This window comes from Pleurodeles waltl, chromosome 4_2 (assembly GCF_031143425.1).
Source record: "Pleurodeles waltl isolate 20211129_DDA chromosome 4_2, aPleWal1.hap1.20221129, whole genome shotgun sequence".
Classification (NCBI taxonomy): domain Eukaryota; kingdom Metazoa; phylum Chordata; class Amphibia; order Caudata; family Salamandridae; genus Pleurodeles; species Pleurodeles waltl.
The window spans coordinates 339,425,406-339,449,091 of NC_090443.1; the positions used below are offsets into that span (position 1 = coordinate 339,425,406).

General features: G+C 44.5%; 1 protein-coding gene across 1 annotated transcript; it reads left to right on the plus strand.

The window, feature by feature from the left end:
• The first annotated feature begins 1,779 nt into the window (after positions 1 to 1,779).
• LGALS1 (galectin 1) lies at positions 1,780 to 21,938 on the plus strand. The gene is made up of 4 exons (XM_069231379.1): positions 1,780 to 1,926; positions 4,905 to 4,984; positions 5,758 to 5,929; positions 21,624 to 21,938. The coding sequence occupies exons 1-4, from the start codon at positions 1,918 to 1,920 to the stop codon at positions 21,765 to 21,767; spliced, it is 405 nt and encodes a 134-aa protein (XP_069087480.1). The 5' UTR covers positions 1,780 to 1,917; the 3' UTR covers positions 21,768 to 21,938.
• The last annotated feature ends 1,748 nt before the right edge of the window (positions 21,939 to 23,686 follow it).

Here is a 23,686-nt window from a genome sequence, read left to right on the forward strand (position 1 = left end):
ATGAGCATTTATGAATAACGGCCGGGAGGACAGCACAGCTCTAAGTCTGAAACTGCCCTCAAAATCATCAACTCAAGCAGCCCTTTTTATATACTTTTGCTACCTTGTATACATCTTATCACTTGTCATGCATTTTGATCTAAGCGCTCACGTGGTACATTGTGTCACTGCTTTCGTCAGCATGAAGCCGCATTTCTCATGAGAAAGCGTCTAATTACACATTTGCAGAAAAGCGAAGGTTACATATCTATCACGTGCCCATTTAGTGAAAAACAGCAATACCTTTATCTCACGTTCTAAAGGCTGTCTGTAGCTCCTCCTTTCCTAACTCCAGGCTTGGAGCTCTCCCCGACTGTCTGACCTCCTCCACACAGCTGCTGACCTTCTACCATCAAAGCTCTTACATTCCTATCCAGTAACTCCCTTTCCTCATTAACGTGGATTTGAAATGCGTGCCTTTCCTGTAACTATATCATTTGCAAGCTTCTAGGCCTTTCTACGTGTAGCTGCTTTGTGGATAACTATGCCTTTGTCTCTCTTCTCTGTCTCCTGCACTGGCCTTTTACTTGGATGCCATGAACACTCGGGCCTGTATTTCTCTCTGAGCACATATGATTCTGCACATTTTCCTCCCAACTCTTGCTTTAGCAAAAATGGGCCCTCTCTTTCTATATTTTCAATAACATTTGTCATCATTTTTAAAGCCTCAACCTGTTTTATGATGTTGTTTGTATTCGAGATGTGTCCTCTTTTCATACTATTTAGCTACGATTGTTTTAAGATCGGGTCTTCGGCTTCTGCGAACGCAGATGATGGCAGAAATCCTGACAGTCTCCTGGGCATTACTCACTCAGTCAGAAGGCAGCACGTGATCATCACGCCCAACTTCTCAGTGTGTCCCTCTGGGTCTGTACATATGTAATTATTGCAAGTAATCATGGACAGGATAACTAGTTTACCTGATTTCACGTATTATTAACACTGTCCTTTTCACGTTAAGGCAATGTTAAAAATGTCTTTCCGGTTGAAGGTAAAGTTGTAGTAAGCCACGGTAACCCTTTGCAGGAGCTCTCCGACTTTACCAGGGCAGGTGTAAACTGCTCACCCATTATCGGCTTACTAGCTGAATTCTGCTTCCATTCTGGTATTTGGAGTTTTGTTCTTGCCATTGTGCATTGAGGTCTAGAACTTTTGCATAGGTACTCGTGCGTTATTTGGGTTGCTAGGAGGACAACAGGGCTAGATGCATGGCTGCCGAGTGGCCCTGCGTGATGCATAACATCTTCAACTCTTCCTGGCAGGTTAGTTAATAGGGTGGCGTAGCGTGCTGTACAAAATAACCAACGTAGATAAAAATGGGGCAGGGTGAAATCCCAGTCATCAGAGTGAGGCCGGTGATAGAATGTGCGTGGTAAGCGGAGGGGGCGCTTACAGTGCTCCTTCTTTTATCCCTTAGAGAAGATGGGCTCTGTCTTTTTCTCTGATTTTTGTAGATGTTCCATCTATCCCTCCCTCACGGTACTCACTTCATCTGCAAATTATTTTCTACTGTAAAAAAAAAATATATTAAAAAAAAAAACAGTAATGTTACCAAACCCCACCCACCCTAATTCACCTCCCCTTCTTCCTATTGTCTGTTATCCCCTCATTGGTTGGCGAGTGCTGTGCGGTTCTGGTCTAACCACTTGGGAGTTGAGAAGCCAGCGGCCTCCAGTTCCCTCCCGCCTCCGTTAACTTAATTCCCCCAGCTGGGCTGGTTGCCAAACCCTGTCCGCTGATTGGCTGCGCGACTTTGAGTTCACGTGACGCTGTTTGGCTCATAACCAGTCATTTAAGTGCAGATGAGGAGTTAGGAACAGAACTAGTCAGGGCTGAGGCGGGAGCAGAGAGGTAGCACTTACACTCAGAAGAGGAACGATGGAACAGGTGAGAGAACGAACGAACGAACGAACGAACGAACGAATTAGTTAATGGAGACTGGATTGAGCGACACCATTCCGAATAGGGAATAGATGAGCTGAGTGCGGTGCATAGATAGATAAATGGGCTGTGGAGGACGGGGGCGCTGAGCCGCAGCATACGGACTCAGTGGAGGTAGTAAGGGGGAGGATGAATAGGTTAATGAGAGGGGCAGCTCGCGCGCAGCTGATGGATGCGAAAGAAGGCGTTGGCGTGAGGATGGGCAAGGGAGTGGTGAGAGGGTGGGGTGCGAGAGAGGGTGTTGTGCTGGGCCGGTGGAATACCGTGCAGCACAGACTCGCTCGCGGAGTGTACGTTCCGCTCTGCTGAGCTCTCTAGTGGGGTTCATCCCTTGAGGTTTCATTCATTGAGGGAGTCTCGCGGACACCTCGTTGTGTGTGGGACTTACTGACTGATGCACGGCCTCCCTCATTGAGAGTGTGTCCTCTTCTACAAGTAGTCACGGATATATCAAGAGAAGTGTCACATGGGGTACGAGTGTCGCTCATTAATACACATTATCTCACTGGGTGTGGGGATCCTTCCTCGAAGCATTCACTCGTGGGTATCCCTAAAAGCCCCATTGGTTTAATCGTGTCACCCCTGTAAAACCTCTGGGCGGGTGGTGGGGGCGGATCTAGCTTAGAGGAGAGGGGATGTGACCGTGCCCCCTATGTGAGAGTGCAAAAGTGCGCCGGAGAGTAATCCGAGCGTACGAAAGAGTGGGCGAGGATGTGACCAAAGAAGGTGATGTTCCGGGGGAGGCGTGGTGTGGCCGATGCTGTTGGGCGACCATGTTGTATTTAATGCTGGTGAACTTTCGCTATTGGCGGATAGGTGCACAGTGTGTTGGTGGGCGTTTGTCGGGCATATTGTGTTAATGACTACGTGGAGTGGGTGAAGGTCGTTTGTTTGTCAAGTGTTTCTTTCTTTGTGCTTGTGTAGTCATGGTCGTGTGCCTTTTGTGTGTGCTTGGCAGTTGTGTGCATTGACACATACTTGGCCCAATTTATATCACTTTGCTGAGAGGTTATGGTGGTTGGTCCGGGTGTGGTGATGAGGCGGGAGGGCTTGGTGAGCATCTGGCATGTTGACGTGTAAGATTTAGTTCAACAGTGGATACCTGGGTGTGGCTGGTCTGAGTCATAAGGTGTGGGATACACAGTGGGCTGGGCATTTTCGGATGGGTATGTTAGGACTGGTGTGGCCAGTGAAGACTGAGTACATATCAGTTTGTTTCAATCTGTGTGATGGTAGCTTGGGGTGGCATCAGTGTGGTTGGGTGAGTCATAAGGTGTTTGTGTGGCAAATTATTCATGGCGCACATGGTAGCAAAGTTGTGGATTATCCTTGGTGGGTTGGGTACGGTGCATGCAGGGTTAGACTGGTGTGGTGATGGTGTGCATGGATTTCTTTAAAACACTTGAAATCTATGGGCTAGTGTGGAGGAGTCTGGGGTGTTGCTGGGTGGGTCGTGGGTGCATCCTGGATGCAGCCGCTTTTGCAGATGGTTGGTTAATGCATTGGGAGCAAAGAGTGATGTTGGTCCTCTGCGGATATGGGTGTGGTGGAGTGCATGCAGGATGAATGATTGTGCTGAATGATATTGCTTCATTGGGTCCCTCCCTCTCCATGCCTTGGCCCTTCCTGTCGTGGTCTTAGCCCTCCACTTTCCCTCAGAATCAGTCACTGCACATGAGCAGAGCTAATGACCCGCCATTGCCTCGGCCGCACCCAGGCCTTGTTTGTAATACAAGACCCTCATGGGTGCACCTGAAGAACACACTAGGCTTACCAGCATGGGCCAAGGTTGGCCTTTTGTGGTGTTCACCCTTCCTTTCTGTTGCCTTCTGCCCTAGTCTATTCTGTAGGACTTCAGGTGGCACAGGCCCTTAAAGCATACTCATGCCATCTGTATTTACTGGTGACCCAGCATGAGGCTGATAACGTGTTGTGGTGACCCAGCATGAGGCTGATAACGTGCTGTGGTGACGTAATGTCAGTAGTCATGTTGACGTTTACAAACCTAGGCGTTATATTGTGGTCCTGGTTTAGTATTACTGGGTTCTGGGGGCCATCACAAACCATGAGACTGGGTGCAGATACACCCCCTCCCCCCCCCCCCCCCAGAAAAACTATTATGATCCCATGATGTGATAATGGAGTACTGGTGTCATTCACAAATCACGAGACTGGCTACAAGGCCATGAGACAATGGGAGGATTCTTTCAGCATTTGCAGGCATGAAACGGCACAGTACGCATCAGTCTCCTGACTCCTTATCAGGAGTCTGGATACATTTAGACATCTCAAGGCTGACGTGTGCTGTGGACCTATCGTGTCTTTGGCTTTATGCCATAATACATAATGCTATACCTAACCCACTACCCTGGGGCTGTGGGGCTTTACTTTCAAAAAAGGATTGCATTTGTAAGGAGGGTGGGGGCTTTTGACTACTCACTGAAGCATAAACCGTCGCTGTCCGGAAAAATAATGTTATGTGGCTCAGCTACGAAGTTCTAATCTCAGACTGGGCAGCAGTCCATGACACCAAATATAGTTCTTTCCTGGCTTACATTTCATTCTCCCACAGCTCTACCTACGTAGCTCTCTTCATTGGGTCAAAATAAAAATAGAATAACGGAGGGCCCCACTTATCTGCCTTCACTGCACAACCTAATTTATTTTGTAAATGGTGGTCAAATTAAACCCAATGTGGACTGTGTCCAGCACTGGTCCACGATGGTCAGTTACATTCCGTACCAGATTTTCAGCATATACTCGTAGCATACGTTTACATGCAAGGATCCTTAATGCTAACTTTGTTCCTTTGTGAAAGGACTCTAAGCTCCACCGCCACCCATCTCAGAATAATATTGAAAGTCGAGGGAAGGGGTGAAACTTTCACCCACACAACGCTGATGCCTCTCTCGCTTGCCTTGCAGGGAATGGTGGTGCACAACCTGAACCTAAAGCGGGGCAAATGCATCGACATTAAGGGTATGATACCGTCGGATGCCACGTGGTAAGTAAGGGGCCGGGGTTCCTGAAGTATTGATTGGGGGTGGGTCGAGGAAGATTGGGCCGGGGTATCTGCGGGTGGTGATCCTAGAGACAGGCGGGTCCGGGCCTAGGTTTAGGAGTAGATGGGGCTGCGTCATATTTAGAGAATACGGCCTGATGGAGGCGGTGAGGCTTCTCCGAAAGGAGCCTACTTGGCTAAAGGAGAAGAGGTCGTGGTAAGTAGTCAGCGGGCGTGGCATCTCGTGGTTTAGGGGCCACTGCAAGTGGTGAGTACCTGGAGGATGGTGGAGCGGGGCATGATGAGGATTAAGGTGCAAGACTGCTCTCTGAAGCGCGAGGGACCAGCAAATTGCCCAGGGTAAATGGAGGGTGTAGGACAAACACCGGTGGTTGAGGTGATGGTGCAGGAAATGCCTGGAGTAGTGGGTGAGGGGGCGCAACATGCGTTTGGGTATCTGGAGGGTTAGACCGAGTTGCGGGGGGGGGGGGGGGGGGGGGGGTTTGGGTGTTTTGTATGGCTTTCCTGTGTCGTCACTGATATGACTTGAACCTCGTCACTCGCTTGCACTGCAAGCAGTCTTGGGTGGAGGAGGAAGGAAGGAAGTGTACCGGCCATCTGTAATACATGCTCGGAGCCTTATTACGCACGGCACGCCCCTCCCCGGTCTCTGCTCCTGGATTACATTCTACAACTCTGCCCCTGGGCTGCTATCTCTGGCGTGCATTACAAGATTCTGAGCCTTCTTTCCCCCCTTCCTCCCCCCCCCCCCCCAGCTTCGTTATTAACCTGGGAAATGACAACTCGGACATCGGCCTGCACTTCAACCCCCGCTTCGATCACGAGGGCGACGTCAACACCATCGTCTGCAACTCCAAGGCGGCTGGTAACTGGGGCGAGGAGCAGCGCGAGACCGCCTTCCCTTTTAAGCAGGGGGAGAAGACTGAGGTGAGCGGGGGGGGAGGGGGGGCGCGTACTCTGAAGCTTCTCTCAGCCAGACCCAGCCATATCTCTCCACTCTCCTTAAACTGCATCTCAGACTCTCGTTACAGCACTCGCTATAGACGCGTAGCGTGTCAAGTGCATGGAAACCTTCATCTTTTATTAAATAGGTGTTACTTGTAAAAATATTAACGGGGGGTGGTAGGTTGGGGGCGAGGGAGCGCTCCACCCTACTGGGTTTAACTTTTTTTTTTTTTGGGTACAGTGAGTACACAAACGTGCACAGCAACACTGCCTTACCTAGAAGGCCGCATGTCATGATAACTATTCGCAGGTTTTGTTGGCGCGTCAGGTTCAGGCCACGCAGGGCGACTGATCAGTCTAGGGCCTAGGCCATAGAGCTTGACTCGGGATTTGAAATGACAGAGGCACCATATGACGTACCTAAATGTGCATGTGACACGGAAGTGGCTTTCAAGCGTTGGCATTTTGGCTTCGTGTTTGTTTGGTGTTCTCTGAACTGTGCTTCTAGCAGTGGCTCACGTGCTTGATGCGGGGGGTGGGGGAGGGTGTCGCTTTCTACACCCATGCAATGATGGAACGATGTCGTGGCTGAGAGGAGGACTTGCTGAGTCGAACTTTGGAAATGTAATTGTTCCCCCTCTGTGGAAGGGGGGGGGGGTCTCTTGAGCGCTAGGGATGTGCACCCTGATCAGTATGGGTCATGTGGCGCTGTTTTTGCACACACTGGGGAGGTCCCTTTGAGCACTGGAGCTGCTCTTAATATCAAGTGAGGTTACTCTAATTATTGGGTGGTCTGTACCAGCATGAGGGGACTGAGCAGTGGGCTCATCTTTACTAACACAATGCAGTGAGCATTTGGGCCCTCCTCGCAGGGTCAGGTGTTATGTTGATTTGTATAGCACATTAACCACCGTAGAAGAGATCTAGGCGCTTGGGCAAGGTGTGTAGGTGTGGTCCCAAGGTACTTACATGAAGAGCCAGGTGTGTAGCATTTTGCAGAACTCAAGAGCGGGGCGGCTGAGTGAGGTCCTTACATGTCTTGGGTGCAATGTAGGAGAATGAACAGCCTCCAGTTTTGATTTTGTAGATGCAGGGAGTTTGACAGAGGCAGAACGTAGGTGTCTGATAAGTTGGTAAGTGTGTGCATCTGTTCAGATCCTGTTTTGTAGGGCTTTCTATGTGAATGTAGTTTGAGTTGACTGGGCTTGTGAATGTGGAGCCAGTGAATCTTATTGAGGTGTGGTGTGGATGCAGCTTAGGAGGTGGAGTATTAATATTGTGGCTGCGTTCTAGGTGGTATAGTCTGTTTTGGAGTTGTTTGTGGATTCTGATATAATATTGGCATAATCCATCCTGCTGTTGAGTGCTTGTGTGATGGTCAGTCTGTTCTGAGGCAACCACTTGAAGATCTCAGCATGCATAGAATGTGGAAACAGGATATGCGTTCTACGTTGACTTGAAGATTAAGTTGAGGTTGTGATCAAGGATGATCCCTAGTTATCTTGCATGGTCTGTGGCTATCGGCTCTAGCTCGGACTGCCACCAGGTGGAATCCATGGGAAGGTCTTGTTGCAGAAGACCAGCACATCTGTCTTGTCTGAGTTGAACTTCAGTTTGGTGATTCTGGTGATGGTCCTCTCCTCTCTCAGGGAGAGGATGAGTTTGGTGTCCTCCTCATAGGAGATGGTTATGGTATTGGCAAGCTGTTGAAAAGCATGGGGCTGAGGGTCTATCCCTGTGGGGAGCTGCAGATCAGTTTTAGTCTGATGTGAAGGGTGGTAGCCTATATCTGTGGGTTTTTCCGGTGCTGACACATTTGAGAGCGGATCCTTGTATGCCAATCTGTTTTCTGATGTGTTGTGTGGAGATGGTGTCAAAGGCCACAGAGGTCGAGCAGGATAAGCCACTGTTACTGCTCAGTCCAGGATGTTTAGAATGTCATGGATTGCCTCAGAGTGCTGTTTCTTTGCTGTGGTTCTTTGAATCCTGATTGTGTCTTGTCTAGAAGATGATCAAAGTGGTTTTTGAGTTGCTTGTTAATGGCCTTCTCAAGCACTTTGGCTAGCTAGGGGAGTAGGGAGATGGCCTGATGTTTCTCAGTTGATTCTACTCCGCTTGAGGAGGGTGTTTATTTCTTCAAGTTCACATTCATCTGGGAAAGTGGCTAACGTGATGTAGGTGTTGATGTGGGTCAGGGTGGTGCTGATAGGTGATGTTCCCAAGTTGTAGATGGGGGCAGGTGAGAAAACCCATACAAATTTCTTGATTTTATTCTGTTTATTTCCAGTATAGGATTGCAACCAACCCTGGCAAATTGCTCATCGTCCACTGTACATCCTTTAACTTAGACTTTCTAAACTAAACTTCCTAGAAACATGTTGCTAGGATAACCCACGTTCTACACAGAACTTTGCACAATATAACCTCTCCCTTTACCAAACAAATCATTAACCATATTTTAAACCAACAATACATCTTATACTTTTTTACAATTCTGTACAGTGAATTTGCATAACACTAAGAGTAACTATTACATACAGTAGTTTCTAAATGCATTTAACACCACATACTCTTTTACTATACAACAAATCCATTAACACTTCAAATAATTATCCTTCAAGAGTCCTGGAAATTTAGTTTTCCTTCCAGATCTTTTCATAATCTCTTCATCCCTCCACTATCACTCAATCATCCCACTTTTCCTTCTTTTGATTTCCTATCTTCCCTGCACCACGTGCTTCCAACCCATTTCAATTTTGCAACAGTTTCATTGCACTTAACCCCGCTCCTCATGTTCCACCCCTTCCCATCATCTAATTCCACACTAGATCTATTCACCTTCATTACAAGTTTAGGTACTGAACATTTAGATAGACCCTTCCTCATACTTCCTGTTACCCTGGTCCGAACAAAATCCCCATGCACATCCCCTCACACCACTTCACCTCTTAATTATAATCGCTTTGCTTTCTCTGCACTCTGCTAAATGACTCCTTCTCATTCACCTTCTATCCCATTGTTCCCATCCAGCCCAGTACAGCTGTTGTACATGGCTTCCTTCCTTTCAATAACACAAGGTGACTCAAATGTAGTGGAGTGTGAAGTTATGTGATAACTCAATCTTTAATCTCGCCTTGCAACTAATTTTGCACGGACAATTGTATACTCATTAATAACTCTGTTGAATCGTTCTACTAAACCATTTTCATGGGGTGACCTATTGCCGTTACATGTTTAACGCCACAACTTGTCAAATAATTTTCAAACTCCTCTGAAATGAACTGCGAACCATTAGCTGTTATTAGTTCCTCAGGATACCCTTCTCTCACCCATACCGCCTCCCAAAAATCAACCATGAGAGATCTGATGTCACTCAAAATATTGACCTCAGGCCATTTGGAATAATAATCAACCATCATCACATGCTTTCTTCCACTCCCCTCAATTTCATGTGGTCCACACAAATCCATTACCACCTTTTTCCAAAGTTTGCATGGAAAGGGTATGGGAACAACTGGAGTTTCCTTCACAACATGCATCTTGTCACTACACACAGTTCAAACATCCTCCAAATTGTTCTACATTGTGGTCCACTCCAGGCTACCAAACATCCTTACTTTTCTTTTCAGACATTCCACCATAACCCTTACAAAATCTTTAGTAGTCTCCCTCCTAACTCGAATTATTTTTATAAGCGGTCACAGAACCCCTGAGGAGATGTCGCAGACCCCCAGGGGTCTCCGGACTACAGGCTGGAAACTGTTCTAGCAGCAAATGCTACTACTCTTACCTTCCATTTACTCGCTTGCATTAGCACTACTCCTAGGCCATGCATACTGGCATCTGTAGACACTGGTGTGTTCTTGAACTTCAAATGGCTTCAATTTCACTGAATTTATAATATTTGTAATTCTTCAAATGCTTGCTGACATTCTCCTTTCTATTCATACCTTTTGTCCTTATTTTTTCCCCAGTAATCCCCACAAAGGTTGTGCCACATCTGCATTTTTTTTTACATATTTTGCATAATATTCCACTATCCCTACAAAATATCTTAATTGATCCTTATTGCTTGGACATGGCTTGTCAATAGCTTCCATTAACTTTCTTGGGCTTAATTCCTTCACGATATTGGGTGGCCTAAATACTCGGCACTTTGTTGCCTAAACTTGCACTTGCTAATCTCCACAGTGAGCCCTGCCTTATCTGTCACACGCTTTTCTCAAAAGGTCATCCTGTATCTCTTTTTTTTTTTTTTTCTGTTGATATCAGAATATCATACTGGAAAAATCTTACATTTCGAATGTCTCCCAGTATATTCTGCATTAATCTTTTAGAATACCACTGCAAGTCCAAAAGGCATACATATGAACCTATATGTGCCTTCAGGAGTTCTAAAGGAAGTTAAATGTCTTGACTCTGCGTACAACACAATTTGGTGGTATGCACTAGACATGTTAAGTGTAGAATAAACTATCCCACCTTCCACACTGGCTAATAACTCATTAATGTTGGTAATAGGATGCTGTTAACTCATGTTGTCATTTAGGTCCCTTAAATCTACACACAGCCTAGTTTTCCCATTAGTGTTCCAAGCTATAACCACTGGACTTAACCACTCCGTTCAATCACACCCATATCTAGAAGTTTATTTAATTTTGCCTTCAATGCTTCTCTTAATACAACAGGTACCCTCCTTACTTTGAGTTTTTGCAATAGCTCCATCCTTCAATATAATTGTGCATAATTTTTTTCAAACATCCTAACTTGCTCCTGAACAGATTTGAAAATTAATTTCTGTTCATCGCCACCAATACTTGTTCTTCAGTATTAGTATTCAATACCCTATTTAGCAGTCTGTTCTTTCCATCCTAACGTCCCTTTTCTACCACGTATATCCAACTTGTAGTTCTCCTTTGGTTGAGAACGAATTCTGCCTGAAAATAGCCAGTATTTTGTAACTTATTACCACCATAACCAAACAAATCTACTTTAGTTGAAGATACTTATACCTTAACCAATTTGTGCCAGACGTCTTGGTCTATTTATGTATATGGTGAACATGAATCTGTCCACATTTGTATCATGACACCATTCAGTGATGCTGTACATTTAGGAGGCCTGTACTCCTCATTTTAACATTTTGTTTTCTGATTCCTCAACATGTACTGTTTTGTCACATGGCTGTTCTTCTCCGTCACCTAATAACACTTCAATGTCCTCATCTGAACTGCTGCTATTCCTTTCAAATTTGTTTTTTTACTAGGTGTAAATAGGTTTCTTTTTGGTTGCACGCCCATGAAGTGTCCAATATTACAATTAAAACATTTGCTTTTAACCGCAGGACAGTTCATTGATGCTATGTGTCTAGTACTATTGCATCTATAGCATACTTTTCCCAAATTTGTTTACCAATTCTTATTTGTTCTTTATTTACTACCTAAACCATTGTATGTCTTTTTTTTTTTCCACATAACATGTGGTATCCTCCATCCATTTTGCCACAATTATGGCTTTATCTAACAATCGATCCTTTAAACTTAACCATTTTTCTTGTTTTTTGTACGATTAATTCATTGATTCCTTACTACTTCATGTAATTGCCAATGTTCGCAATGCACTTACATACTGGTCGATAAATTAATTGAATGTTTGTGCCCCCGGAAAAATTGTAGATCCACTAACTTTTTTTGCCACCATGTTCTTTTACTTCTATAGTGTAAAAGCCCTCCTCTTCCCTTTCTCCATCCGAATCCTCTGTACCTTCAATGTTTAGGTACACACAAGGCATTGTTTTTAAGCACTTTCCTTCCACCCTTAAACTGTTTAAATAGAACTAATTTTCTATTTGCTAAAAAAAGGCCTCTCCCAGAGCTTCCAAATATGCTTCTCACCAATCTTCCTAGGACATAATTGGATTCCCTGGTGTAGCTAATAATACAGGAGGAGGAGCGATTGACTGCATGACTATCACTTTTAACTTCACTTCTTTATGCTACAAATACTTTAATATATTTTTTACTCAAATCACTTTATTTTTTATTTTTTATACACACAAACTAATATAACAAAAGCTGTCACCATTGTCTGATGTATACTCCTTACTTCCAGTATCTTGTAATCATCCACTGGTACAAAGCTTTTGCCATAAAATATAACTAGGACTTCCCCAAAGTTAGAACATGGCTGGCTTATAAACACATCTCGTTTGTTTTCACATGCTGTTGCACTTACATTTTGCTTCTGGTGTCCTTCTCACTGCGATCACGCAAGACTTGCTGTCGTCAGCAAATTCTTCACAATAGCAGGGGGCTCCCAGACAGAACATGCAAGGTGAGCACACCGCTTTCAAAGAAACAAATGCTGGTACATGCCGGCCCAGCATGCAGATAGTTGTCAATTGCAACGCCTTATGAGCACTTGCCATTACAGGAACAAGCACTGTACTGTAATCTCAAAACTTTCTGCGTTCTTCAAAATTTCATACAAGATGCACCAAAACGATGTGGGCACTCGCTGTTTACAGAAAACAAATGTTGTGCTGTAACTGCAATCTTAAAAATTTACTGCATTCAAGCCAATATGTCACGCAAGGCACAGCAAAAACATCACACTTAATCCTTTGCAACACGTCTTTAAGATAAGACACATCTTGGTCACGATCTCCAATGTCACTGGAAGAGAACTTTCTCCTTCACACTTAAACAATTCCATATGCATTTACCAAATGATCATATTCCAGCTTCTCACCATAGTTTTTCATCAGTAGGTCCCCCCCCCCCTTCAGTACTCTGCCACCTTTCACAGTGATCACAATCCAAATCTTCTGTCATTATGCCCAACTGCACATAAATCAGGGTTGGCCTATGTATGGGCATATACTGGTGTATCCTATCCTCGTTGCCACTTTGAAAGAAACACATTGTTTTCTTCTGTTTATTTCCATTATGGGAATGCAACCAACCCTAGCAAATATCATCACTGTGCATCCTTCAACCTGGACATTCTAAACTACTTACTAGCAACAGGTTGCTTAAATACCCTTATGTTCTAAACATACGTTTGCACAATAGAGCAGCGGGGCATGAGTTAGTTTGAGCCCCCTGAGTTTATTGTCTACATGATTGCAATTGTCGTTTCTGGTGGGGGTTGTCTGTTTGGTCAGGTGGCCATCTTGGTGGGTGTGTTAGCAATGACCCATGCCCCCCCTCCCCACCCCCTTCCCTTGGGCGATGGGGTACTACTGACTTCTCTGAATGAGGTGTCTCAGCAATGAGGCTCAGCATTACAATCAATATGCCGGGTACACCAAATCTACCTCAATATCTGACCCCAAGCAACCTTTCTCTGCCTTGCCACACTCTGCAGGCAACTCAAACAGACTGTCCAACCATTGCCTTAAGCGCAACCCTTTCGAAACAGTTTCTGTTATCTTCCCTCAAGAAGGGGGGGGGGGGTAGGGTTGGGGCACTAGAAAGTGTTGGCAAGTAAAACATTTTAAGAGGCTGAATCAAAGATTCAGTTGGGTAAATGAGTATTTGCTAAACAGTCTTAACTTTTTAAGCTAAAGCCTTGAGTGAGGAAACAAGTGGAAATGGCATTTGTGAATCTAAGTAGCTAAGCGGTGCTCAATTAAATCTACAGTTTTCAATAGTAGAAATACTCCCTCCCACAGTTCAGAGGTAACCAATCAGAATTACACTGATAAAACTGAAGCAGTTTTTTTTTTTCCCCAGGCATTGCACAATGGAAGCTTTTCAGCTGCATTGCATTCAAGAGGTCTAACGGGATGATGTATCAGTGAGCTTGTCCCAGGCACGTGTGGGGGAAAATCACTATTCGCTCTAAAGGAAACCCGTACTGATACATTTTCATAGAAACTAAACCACTGGGACCATTAATTCAAACTACTTCCTTTCTCTCTGAAAGCAGATAAAAGGGAGGTTGAATCACAGCAGCTTCAATGCACTTTCAATGTTGGTGTGGATTGTTAAACCGAGGCCTGCATTAACTATAGCTAATGTAAGATAGACACTATTCAACCAAAACATGAATGACCCTGTATATAATGCTCACTTTAGCATATATCAATGAAGATGAAAAATAGACCGTTTCACCATCACAAACTCTGGCTTTTTAGAGAATCTGACAGCTGATCCCAGAACCTGGCCCGAAAGTCCCTTGTTCCAGAGCTCTTCCTCTTTATATCAGAATATGGGAACAATTTTCTCACTGCACTTCCAAAAACGCAACTAAAGCCCCCCACCTTGAAAGGTGCTATAGGTGACCCTTGTTCCCTTGCCTCTTGATGCAAGATATTTGACTACATTGCTCCTGTCTGTATCATATGATGGCTTCCCATTGAAGCAAAAGCCCAATTCACATCTACCCACACCACCCACAAAGCCCAAATTACCTCTAGTTAATTAGCTAATAAACACTCACTTGGGAATGAGGATGGGCCATCATAGAATTTCTCCTGCCCAAGCCAACTACTTTCAAGAGTAACATTAAGCAGTCTTCCTCTGCCAGTGGCATCAGAATGTAACTCCAGCTCTTTGTACCATGCCTTGTCCAATGACTTTTTTTTTCTTTTTAAAAAGAATACTCATACCTCCTGCTCAAGACACTGAATTTGCTACTTCAACGTTGTTGCACTTGTTCTGTGCTGTTGGCAGATCGTAGCCTGCACCAACCACTCTACCCTATTTTTTTCAGATTTGCTTCTAAAACTTACCTAAGGTAAAGATTGTCTCTTCACATGCCAAATTGTGGAGAAACTTTGCCTTTTTCTTCAGTGATGACTGTTTTCAGTGTTTGAAGTGTGTTTTTTAATTTATATATATATTTTCATTCTCCCTTGTGAGACCAGAATACCCCTCCTGTGTTTTTATCGGGGGTAAGGGAGATACAGACTGACCATATGGATTCCAAAGCCTGCCCTATAAATGTTCAGTCTCTCCTCAAGCACAAACACTCTGAACCTAATCAGTGATAATGATTGGGATATTATGTTCCTAACCAAAATGTAGCTTAGTGCAAATTCTGGTCCGGATATTGTGTTGGCTATGGCAGACGACTAATCAATTTTCCATGTTAGATTAGTAGGCCTTGGGGATGGGATTGCCATTATTATTCATTCTAAATTTGTATACACCTTTTCAAAGTTGGAGGGATTGGGACTCATTGCGGGATTGATCTTTTCTGTAAAGATTTGTTAACTTCTCCCCCTAGTGGCTTTGCCTATCGCCCCTAAAAGCCTCCTTGCAGTATATGGATGCTCTGATAAATGCAATCACTCCCTGTTACTGCAAAACTCTTTTGTAGTATTCGGGTATTTTAATATTCACATTTCCAAAGCAGTTCATGGATTCTATCGTAGGAGTAATCTGTCAGATTTAAACCCTACACCAGTGGTTCCCAACCTTTTGACCACTGTGGACCCCCACTTTATCATTACTGGAACCCAAGGACCTCCACTGAATCATTAGTAGAATCCAGGGACCCTTCTACTGAAAGCTAGGGACCTAATCTAATTTTCTAAGCAGTCGCAGACCACCTGGGGAGACTCCACGGACCCCCAGAGGTCCCTGGACCACTGGTTGGGAATCAGTGCCCTAAACACCTTGTTAAAAGGGTCCTACTCTTCAACTTACCTGGATTGACCATTTTCTTATACCATCCTATTTTAACCATGTCATGACCAAGACAGCTACATGTAACTGAAGTGACCTTCAGAACTCTTTCTGATCTGAGACTGATCATACTGTTCTGAGACAAAAATTAATAAGTCTATGGGGATTGATGCAGCAGGTAATCACTTTAACAATAAATTGTCGGGTTTATACATCCTGGCACCATTAAACCAGTATAAGGAAAAGAGCCAGTCCTGACTCATCTTGTCTTCAGGCTGGGAAACTTAAATGCGAGTAAAAAAAAAAAAAAAAGGAAATGGAGGTTAGGCTAAAACAGTGAGAAAGCAGGTCTTTTTGTGAGTCCCTTAAGCAATTCAGCAAAAATACAAAACATCTTCACTCAAATAGCCACATCAGAAACCATTCCTAGAAGGTTTTTCAAAATTAAGTATTTTTGTAAAACCTAGTCGTGTAAACTGCAAATTCCGACTTATTCTCTGCCCCCCCCCCCCCCCCCCCCCCCCCCAAGCCCCCTCTTTCTCTTTCCCTCGAGTGGAAAACAATTATGAAAACTTTGTTTGGTGTGAACCTACCTAAAGTCCTGTTTCTTCCCCCTTCACAAACGGGAATGTCCTCTAATGGAATCCTTTCAAAAGGCGAAGTGCCTTACTTTTGGTAAAATTTATTGTACCTTTGTGTTTGGGGGTGGGATGTGTGAGGTGTGTTGTGTTCCTTTTTTAAATTTTTTATTTTTTGCAGATCCATTCAAGTTGCATAACTATAGAACAATCTCCATCTTTAGGGAAGATGTTGCAAACTTTGAACTGTCAAATTCACAACTATGATAAGCAGAACAATATTCTCCATTCTTTACAATCTGGATTTTGTGCTGGGTTTAGCACAAACTGCCCTTTTGGATGTTACTGAATATACCGGAACTGGTCTTGACTTGGGACTGAAAGCAGTGGTCATACTATTGGATCGTTCTGCTGCTTTTGGCACTGTCCCATAAAATTCTCATCCAGAGATTGGAGAAGATTGGAATGGTGGGCTGGGCCTTAAATTGGTTGCCTTCCTGGCTATCCATAAGGCAACTAGCAGTATTTTAATCACTTTTTACATTCCATTGTAAATCTATGTTGTGTCGCTCAGTGCAAAGCCAAACTCGTTAAAAGCTATATGGTTCATGCAGATGGAACAGAACTCTGCTAGCCTTTCCACAGTTTGAAGAATCTGTGGCCAGTGTGGTGTGTGTTTTTTTTTTTTTTTTTCTCCAAAGGGCTGTTTTTCCTGCTGTTGCAGACTGGATGTATAGTAGCTGCTTATAGCTTAATGCTGATAAAACTGAAATCTTGACATTTGGTACTCATTGTCCGATTGATTCTTAAATACTCTGGCCTAAGTTGGGGCAAGTACTTGCACCTTCAAGAGTTGCTACGAATCTTGGGATTTTGTTGGATTCCACTTTCTCCTCAAAATCCCAGGTATGTGCCACAGCTTCTACTTGCTTCAGGTTGTTGAAGTCTCTGAAAGCTTTTAAAAATCTCTCTTGTCACCCCGAAGGGATTACACATACCATGATCACATCTAGACTGTGCTAATGATCTTTAGTCTTGCTAGACCTGCTTACTCTGCCTTGTTGCATCTGGAATACTGCTGCCCATCTTGTATTGAATTTCCCAAAAAGACATTACATCGGGTCAGGCTTACTTCACTTACTACCAATCAGGTCTAGAATGAATTGTAAAACCCGTTTGATCATGCAGAGAGCTTTATATCAGAATGGCCCATCTTACCTTAATATAAGGTTAAAAACATGTTTTCCGTCTAGGGCACTTTGCTCGGCAAATCATAATTTATTTCATGTCCAAAAGTGTGCAGAGTTAAGTGTGGTGGCAGATCATTCTTTTTCTAGCATCCACAATCTAGAATTTGTGATCACTAACTTTCCTAGTGAGTCAGTATATGGCCCCCTGAAGACCTTCTGTTCCATGAACCTTAATTTGTTTACCTTTCTTGTTTGCTTCTAGCACCAGGACACCTACACATTTTTTTCATTCGTATCATTTGCAGGGCAGTGCCAAATTATGCTGCACGTTTGACTAAATTGTGCCGCAAGAAAACACAAATTATGTGGCACAATCCAGCACCTTTTGTGATGGTGTTTAATTATGTTTATCACTTTTATACTTCACACTGTCTAAGCATAGATTGCATCTCCTTAGGACTCGTTTAACACCAAAATATAGCAAATTGCAATAGAAAAGTGACCAGTCAACCTTTGAAACGACCTTCCACTGGTCTATAACATAAATTTATATAATTAGAACACTGGAACGTTGGCAGCTCCATTGAAAACAATGGAGTGCTGTGGGCTTTTACTGGCCGGTAAAAGCCCACAGCGCCAACATTCCAATGTTCGCTTTGTTCACAGCAAGAGCTGTGACCAAAGCCTCACGGAGCCCGAGGGGATTTTAATACCCTTGGGCTTCGTGAGGAATTTGTTTTATCTAATAGAACATTCTGCCCTGAGTGGCAGAATGTTCTAATAGCCTTAATAGCCTTAGAACCTGCTGTAGCGGGCTCTACCGGCTATTAAAGGCCCGCTCCCACGTTAAATGCCCGAGCCGAATTTTTTTACTATACAAGTTATGTAGCAGATTTATATAGTAAATGCGGTCTCTAATACAGAATTATGGTAAACGCCACAGCTGTACAATCACGTAATTCCAGTGGCCTTGGTCGTTTGTCCTTCAATTTGACCTACAACAGTTCCTCTTCCATACTATTACCTCATCCCTACTGTTTCATCCCAATGAGGCCCGTATCTACCCTTGCCAAAGATAAAATTGGCTCTTAATGTCTAGCCTCAACAGCACCTATCTGTTCTAAATCCTCTTTTGGTGGGGTGAACCACTGTTTTCCTTTGTCTATTTGTTATTACAAATGTATGCACTTTAGGGTTTGTTTCGACGGCCAGAAGTGACTGCAGGTAATGCGTGACGGCAAAATGTTTAATAAATGCAAGGCATCAGACTGTTTTCAAAAATGTTTTCTGAACAGTCTTGAAATGGGGCCTGCTTTTCTGTCTTCAAAGCACCGATTTATATTTATTGTAAAACGAATTTTAGTTTTGCGCATGTTTCAGTGTCCACTGAAATACGGTCATTGGGCATGCACTTACTGTTTCAAGTGGCAGTTATTTTTGTATATACATTTTTTAATAAACTTATTTTCCATTAATCGTTAACTTGCAAGGCCATGGTGCTGCTTTTCCGTACCTGATATGAAACAGGTAAACACTAACAGCTGTAGCCACTTTTTCCTGGTTTTGTGAAACCGCATTTAGGTGGTGGCTCAACTTGCCAGAAAGTTGGTAGAGTAGTAGAAATGGGCTGGAAGGGTCCTGGTGTACTTTCGGGTTAGCAGTCTGGGCCCTCCTATCTCTCACCCATCCTATCACGGAGGGGGAGGCCTCTGCGAACAATGCACAGAAAAGGGAGCAGCTGACCGTTCTCTGTGCCAATCAGTAACCTGTGCCCCAGACCCGAATAGGGAAAAACGTGTACAACTCCCTAGCATTTGAATTGTATCTTCTCGGCAGCCTCACTGGTTGTATTACATGCCCAGATTTTGCAATCTGGGGGAAGGAAGGGGGCGTGGTGTAACAGCTACCCCTGACACATTTGGAACGGAGTAGGCCGGTTCGAAATAGCCATTGGCTCAATCAGTTTTGAATTAAACACTCGTGCAATTATGCTCACCTCAAAATTGTACAAACCACGTGGACTGTCATAAGTGCCGCGAATTAAATACCAGTGCTGTACACTGCAAACTAACGGCTCATTAAGCACTGGTGCAGGCTACTTTCCACTCTACTTCACAAACCACCTCATTCCTGCACAGCTGGATAGCAACATACTGCCTGTTTATATTGTCAATGTTTGGAGCCTGCTGTGGACAAAGTTCCATGCATTAAATACGACCATCCAGACTTCTCTGCGATCTATGTGATGCTCATTAAAACTGAAGACCGATCTACATGCTGACAGATCTGGCTGCAGAGGTGATGGCTCCGATTGGGGCAGACCAAATCATTGAGGAATCGATTGGCTGTAGTGCTAGCTTTGATAGTCCTGTTCAGTCTTTCACGTGTGGAAGCAAGACTCATTCGGGCCGTGGAACAGGGATGTTGCTATCCCTGTCCGGTGCGGGGGTGTCATTCTCACGTGGTATGGTTTGGTGTAAATGATGTGAAACATTCCACATTGAGAAGTCTTATTGGCATCAGATGTGTGCATGCTCATTCTGTTTCACTCGAGGTTTGCCCCCCTCTCATGTAAAGATTGTTTGGAGTCTGTTTTGCATTAACCACCACTTGTGGATTTGTAGTGTTAGCACACCAAAAATGTAACTGCTGCTGAATGCAATTGTCATTTTGACAGCCAGTATCCATCCTTCTGCATGTAGATATGCCGAAACTGAATCAATTTGGAAAACCCTTTTTATGTTCGCGTTATCTTCTGCTATCCTCTCTAGACCAGTATTGAGTCTGATCCCTAAGCACGCGAGGCCCTTCGGTACCCACCCCATTGCCTACAGTGAGGAAGATCATTGATGTAAAGAGGACCTTGACCTGCCAGTCGGTGTACATATGGCATGTTACCAATGAATCCCAGGCAATTGGGGTCCATTGTAAGACTGTACAAGAGTGTTGACCGGTTGCATCCCTGATTCGTGTCTTCCCCAACCCCCCCCTCCCCCCCTCACCCCATGAATCTTTTTATATATAATTTAAAAATTGCAGTTAATGTTGGTGTTAGGATAGTTGTGTGGCCATCACCCCTTGCCAATGAAGCCTGGCCAAGTCCCACTTTATCAAGAGTCCTGGATAAATTGCCCTACCCACCACAACGAAATGTGCTTCTGGTGTCCATTGACATGGTTGGGATCTTCTGTCTAGTCTGGTTTTGTGACTTAGGTGGGGAAAGGGTTCTAAGATTTCTAGATCTTTCTGGCCAAAATACACTTGGGCAGTGATTCTTGGGGTATAGGGGAATCTTGGCCAAGACTTTCTAATCTGTTAGACGGGGTGATAACTAGAATACAGGCATGGACAGATTCCCTCTCTAGGGTGGATGGTGACTACTTTATTTGAGCAGTCCAGGGAACTAGTTACCTATGGCTCCTTATAAATGGCACATTAACAGGGTTGGTTTCCTTTGAATCCACCTAGGATTCAATCTTTCCCACAGGTGGTGTACAAGCTGGTAAGGCAGAGAGAATCAGTAATTTCTTTCTTCATGATATCTCCCTATAGTAGGGCCATTTCATCAGGGGCAAAGTTGGCCTATGCAGGAGGCAGCTTTCTCTGGGGTATGACCACCTTGTAGGAGCCTCCATAATGGTCTTCGTAGTACGATGCAAAGGCGTCAGTGGCTTTTATTGAAATGAGGATTGGCTTACCAAGGAAGCAAATACATAATGCCTTGCCTTTTGAGGGTGTTCTAAAAACTGGCAAGATCTGGTACGTGGCACAGGAGAGAGTAGGGTGAATTTTATAGGTACCTAGGGATGGGAAGGCATGTGTAGCAGGATGCGTTTGTGGCTATCGAACTTCAGTACATGGGTGAGGAGAGCATTCAGTAGGTTGGACCACCTCACTCCAAGTAACTACTGACACGGTCTTTAGTAGTGAATTTTTCATTTGAATGTTTTCAGATATTAGCTTATTTGCTCAGTGGGAGCAAAACAAGACAAAACCCTCCCAGGCTGCTGTACCAAACTTATATTGACCTGGATGGTGGCGATAGCACTAGAGCTAAGTAGGATGCTCCCTGGGCTACCAATCTTTGGAATGTCGGTGGGGAGGCATTTGGGCGCTATCTACCTTGCTGGGTGAGGGAGGCGCTGAGAGGTCTCATTCAGATGGTGTTTGTATTTGGGCGTTGGTGGAGTGGTGTCGTGTCTGGGCAGAGGGCATTGTTGCTCTGGTGGGAATGCTTCCCTGATGCCATCTCTGCTCTCGTCCAACCTTGCAGATCTGCGTACACTTGGAGCAGGACGATCTGATCATCAAGCTCCCGGGCGGCCAGGAGATGAAGTTCCCCAACCGACTGGGCTTGGAGTCGGCCTCCTACTTGTCCGTGGAGGGCTTCCACGTGAAATCTTTGAAGCTGGACTAGAGCAGGCGCCCCCTCCAGACGGGCCGTTCTTTCCAACCCTGTATCGCTGTGTGCGTATCCGACCTCGCACCAGCAGAGGTCAGCACAGAACAAGGGACCCGTGTCACCTTCTGTACCATCGTGATCTGTTCTGCCATCTGCTTGGAATAAATTATTCTTTTATGACTGCTAGCTCTTCATTGGCTCGCATTTTATGGTGATTTAATCGCATATGACGTAGAGTAAAGCACAGGTAATTGGCGTGGGGGGAGAGGGGAATAATGTAATTATGTACTCCTCTCCTATAAGCAGGACGTCTGCTGCCTTGTGGGAAGGACCAGCTCATCTGCTTTGTGTCGGGAAGCTGCAGAGTATCTTGGCTGGGGGTGTACTAAATGCTGCCACAATAACTACTCTTGATGTGGGGGGAGGACGGGCGATGATGGTTGGGGTGGGCTGGAAACTTGTGTGGCTTTTCCTCTGCCGTGATGCTCGGCTCCTTTAAAGCGCGGCTCGGGAGTGGAGGAGTAGGGATAGTTACATGATCAGCCGTAGGATTCCCACTTACAGTTCCAACTCGGGCAGGGTGCCGGGGTGTGAGGGTCATAAACACAAGCAACCTGCCGAAGTTCCAGGGAGGAGTTACTTAGTGGGAATAGAGGCCCTCAAAGGTAGGCCTCGTGGATGCTAACTCTTGCGGCTAAAACTAGAGTCCTGTTACAAGCCCAAGTGAGATCTTCAAGGAATCTGCATGGCCAGCAGCCTGTCCCCTACCTGACCGAGTTACAGTAACGGGTGGTGAGCGAGAGATTCTCCCCCGTGTCGCCGTTCATCGCAGGCTCCCGGTTTCCATTTTATCTGTTTTCTACAGAGAGACACACACACACACGTCCATTCCCATATTCTTTTTAAATCTGGCAAATTGATGGCTTTGTAGGATTCCCACTACGTCTATCTTTAGTAACAGGTCAGTAGCTGCGTGGAATTGTCATGAAGGGAGGGTAAAACATAACTGTCTTATTGAACCTTCAACTGCAGCTGTTAAAGCTGTTCCACAATTAAATTGTCTTCAGATGATTGTATTGCACTGTAAGTGGCTACTACCCTCGAATTTCAAACTTAAATATACATTTATTAGTTAAACGTGGACATCTATCAATTGCAGCTCAAACAGATTGTATGGCACTATTCCAGCTTTGTTTTTGAGAAAATGATTTCTGATAAAAGTTGTAGATCAACTTTTGTAATTGGCTCTGTGCTTGTATCTTTTAAGATGGCTGCCTGGTTAGCAAGGTAATATGGACAGATGACTTAAACACAGTAATCTCCTCTTTCTAACAGGAGATTCCCCTGAATGAACATGGTATCCTCTTTACAGTGTTCAGTGACTCCTGCACTAGACACTAAAAAGGTGGTGTCCACTTGGAAGGGATTCCCCCTATTGGGGGAGGGCGCAAAGTTCACTCATAGTTGAGCAGCCATTTCACATAGCAGGAAAGAAAAACTAATTGGTACCTAAATAAAGTTGCAGGATATGAGGGGAGGGAGAAGAGAACTTACAAAATGGTTGGATGGATTCACCATGTAGAGTTGCTACCATGGTGCTTCAGGCCTCTAACATGTTAGATGTGGCTGGAGCATTTTCACTAAATATACTCCTAACTAGAACCACACTACAACACTGTTCCTAGAGGGTGAAGATTTTGCGAGCCCATGAAAATTTGTATGGCAACTTTAGCGATCAAGAGACGCTCTAATAACTGAATAAATCAAAATAGCATATTTAATTTGCCTTGTTTGATGGAAGGTATGGTTGAAATCCTAGAATGCTTGCAGGAAAAAGGATTTTTGTGTGATGGTTACTGAATGCCCATAAGTGGGGGGGGGAGTAGGTGGGGGGGGGGGTGGTGAGTAGCAAAGCTAGCCCAGACTTTGCCACT

Coding starts and splice junctions, on each gene's coding strand:
- LGALS1 (XM_069231379.1), top strand. Junction 4,985..5,757: donor ATACCGTCGGATGCCACGTG/GTAAGTAAGGGG, acceptor CCCCCCCCCCAG/CTTCGTTATTAACCTGGGAA. Junction 5,930..21,623: donor AGCAGGGGGAGAAGACTGAG/GTGAGCGGGGGG, acceptor CCAACCTTGCAG/ATCTGCGTACACTTGGAGCA.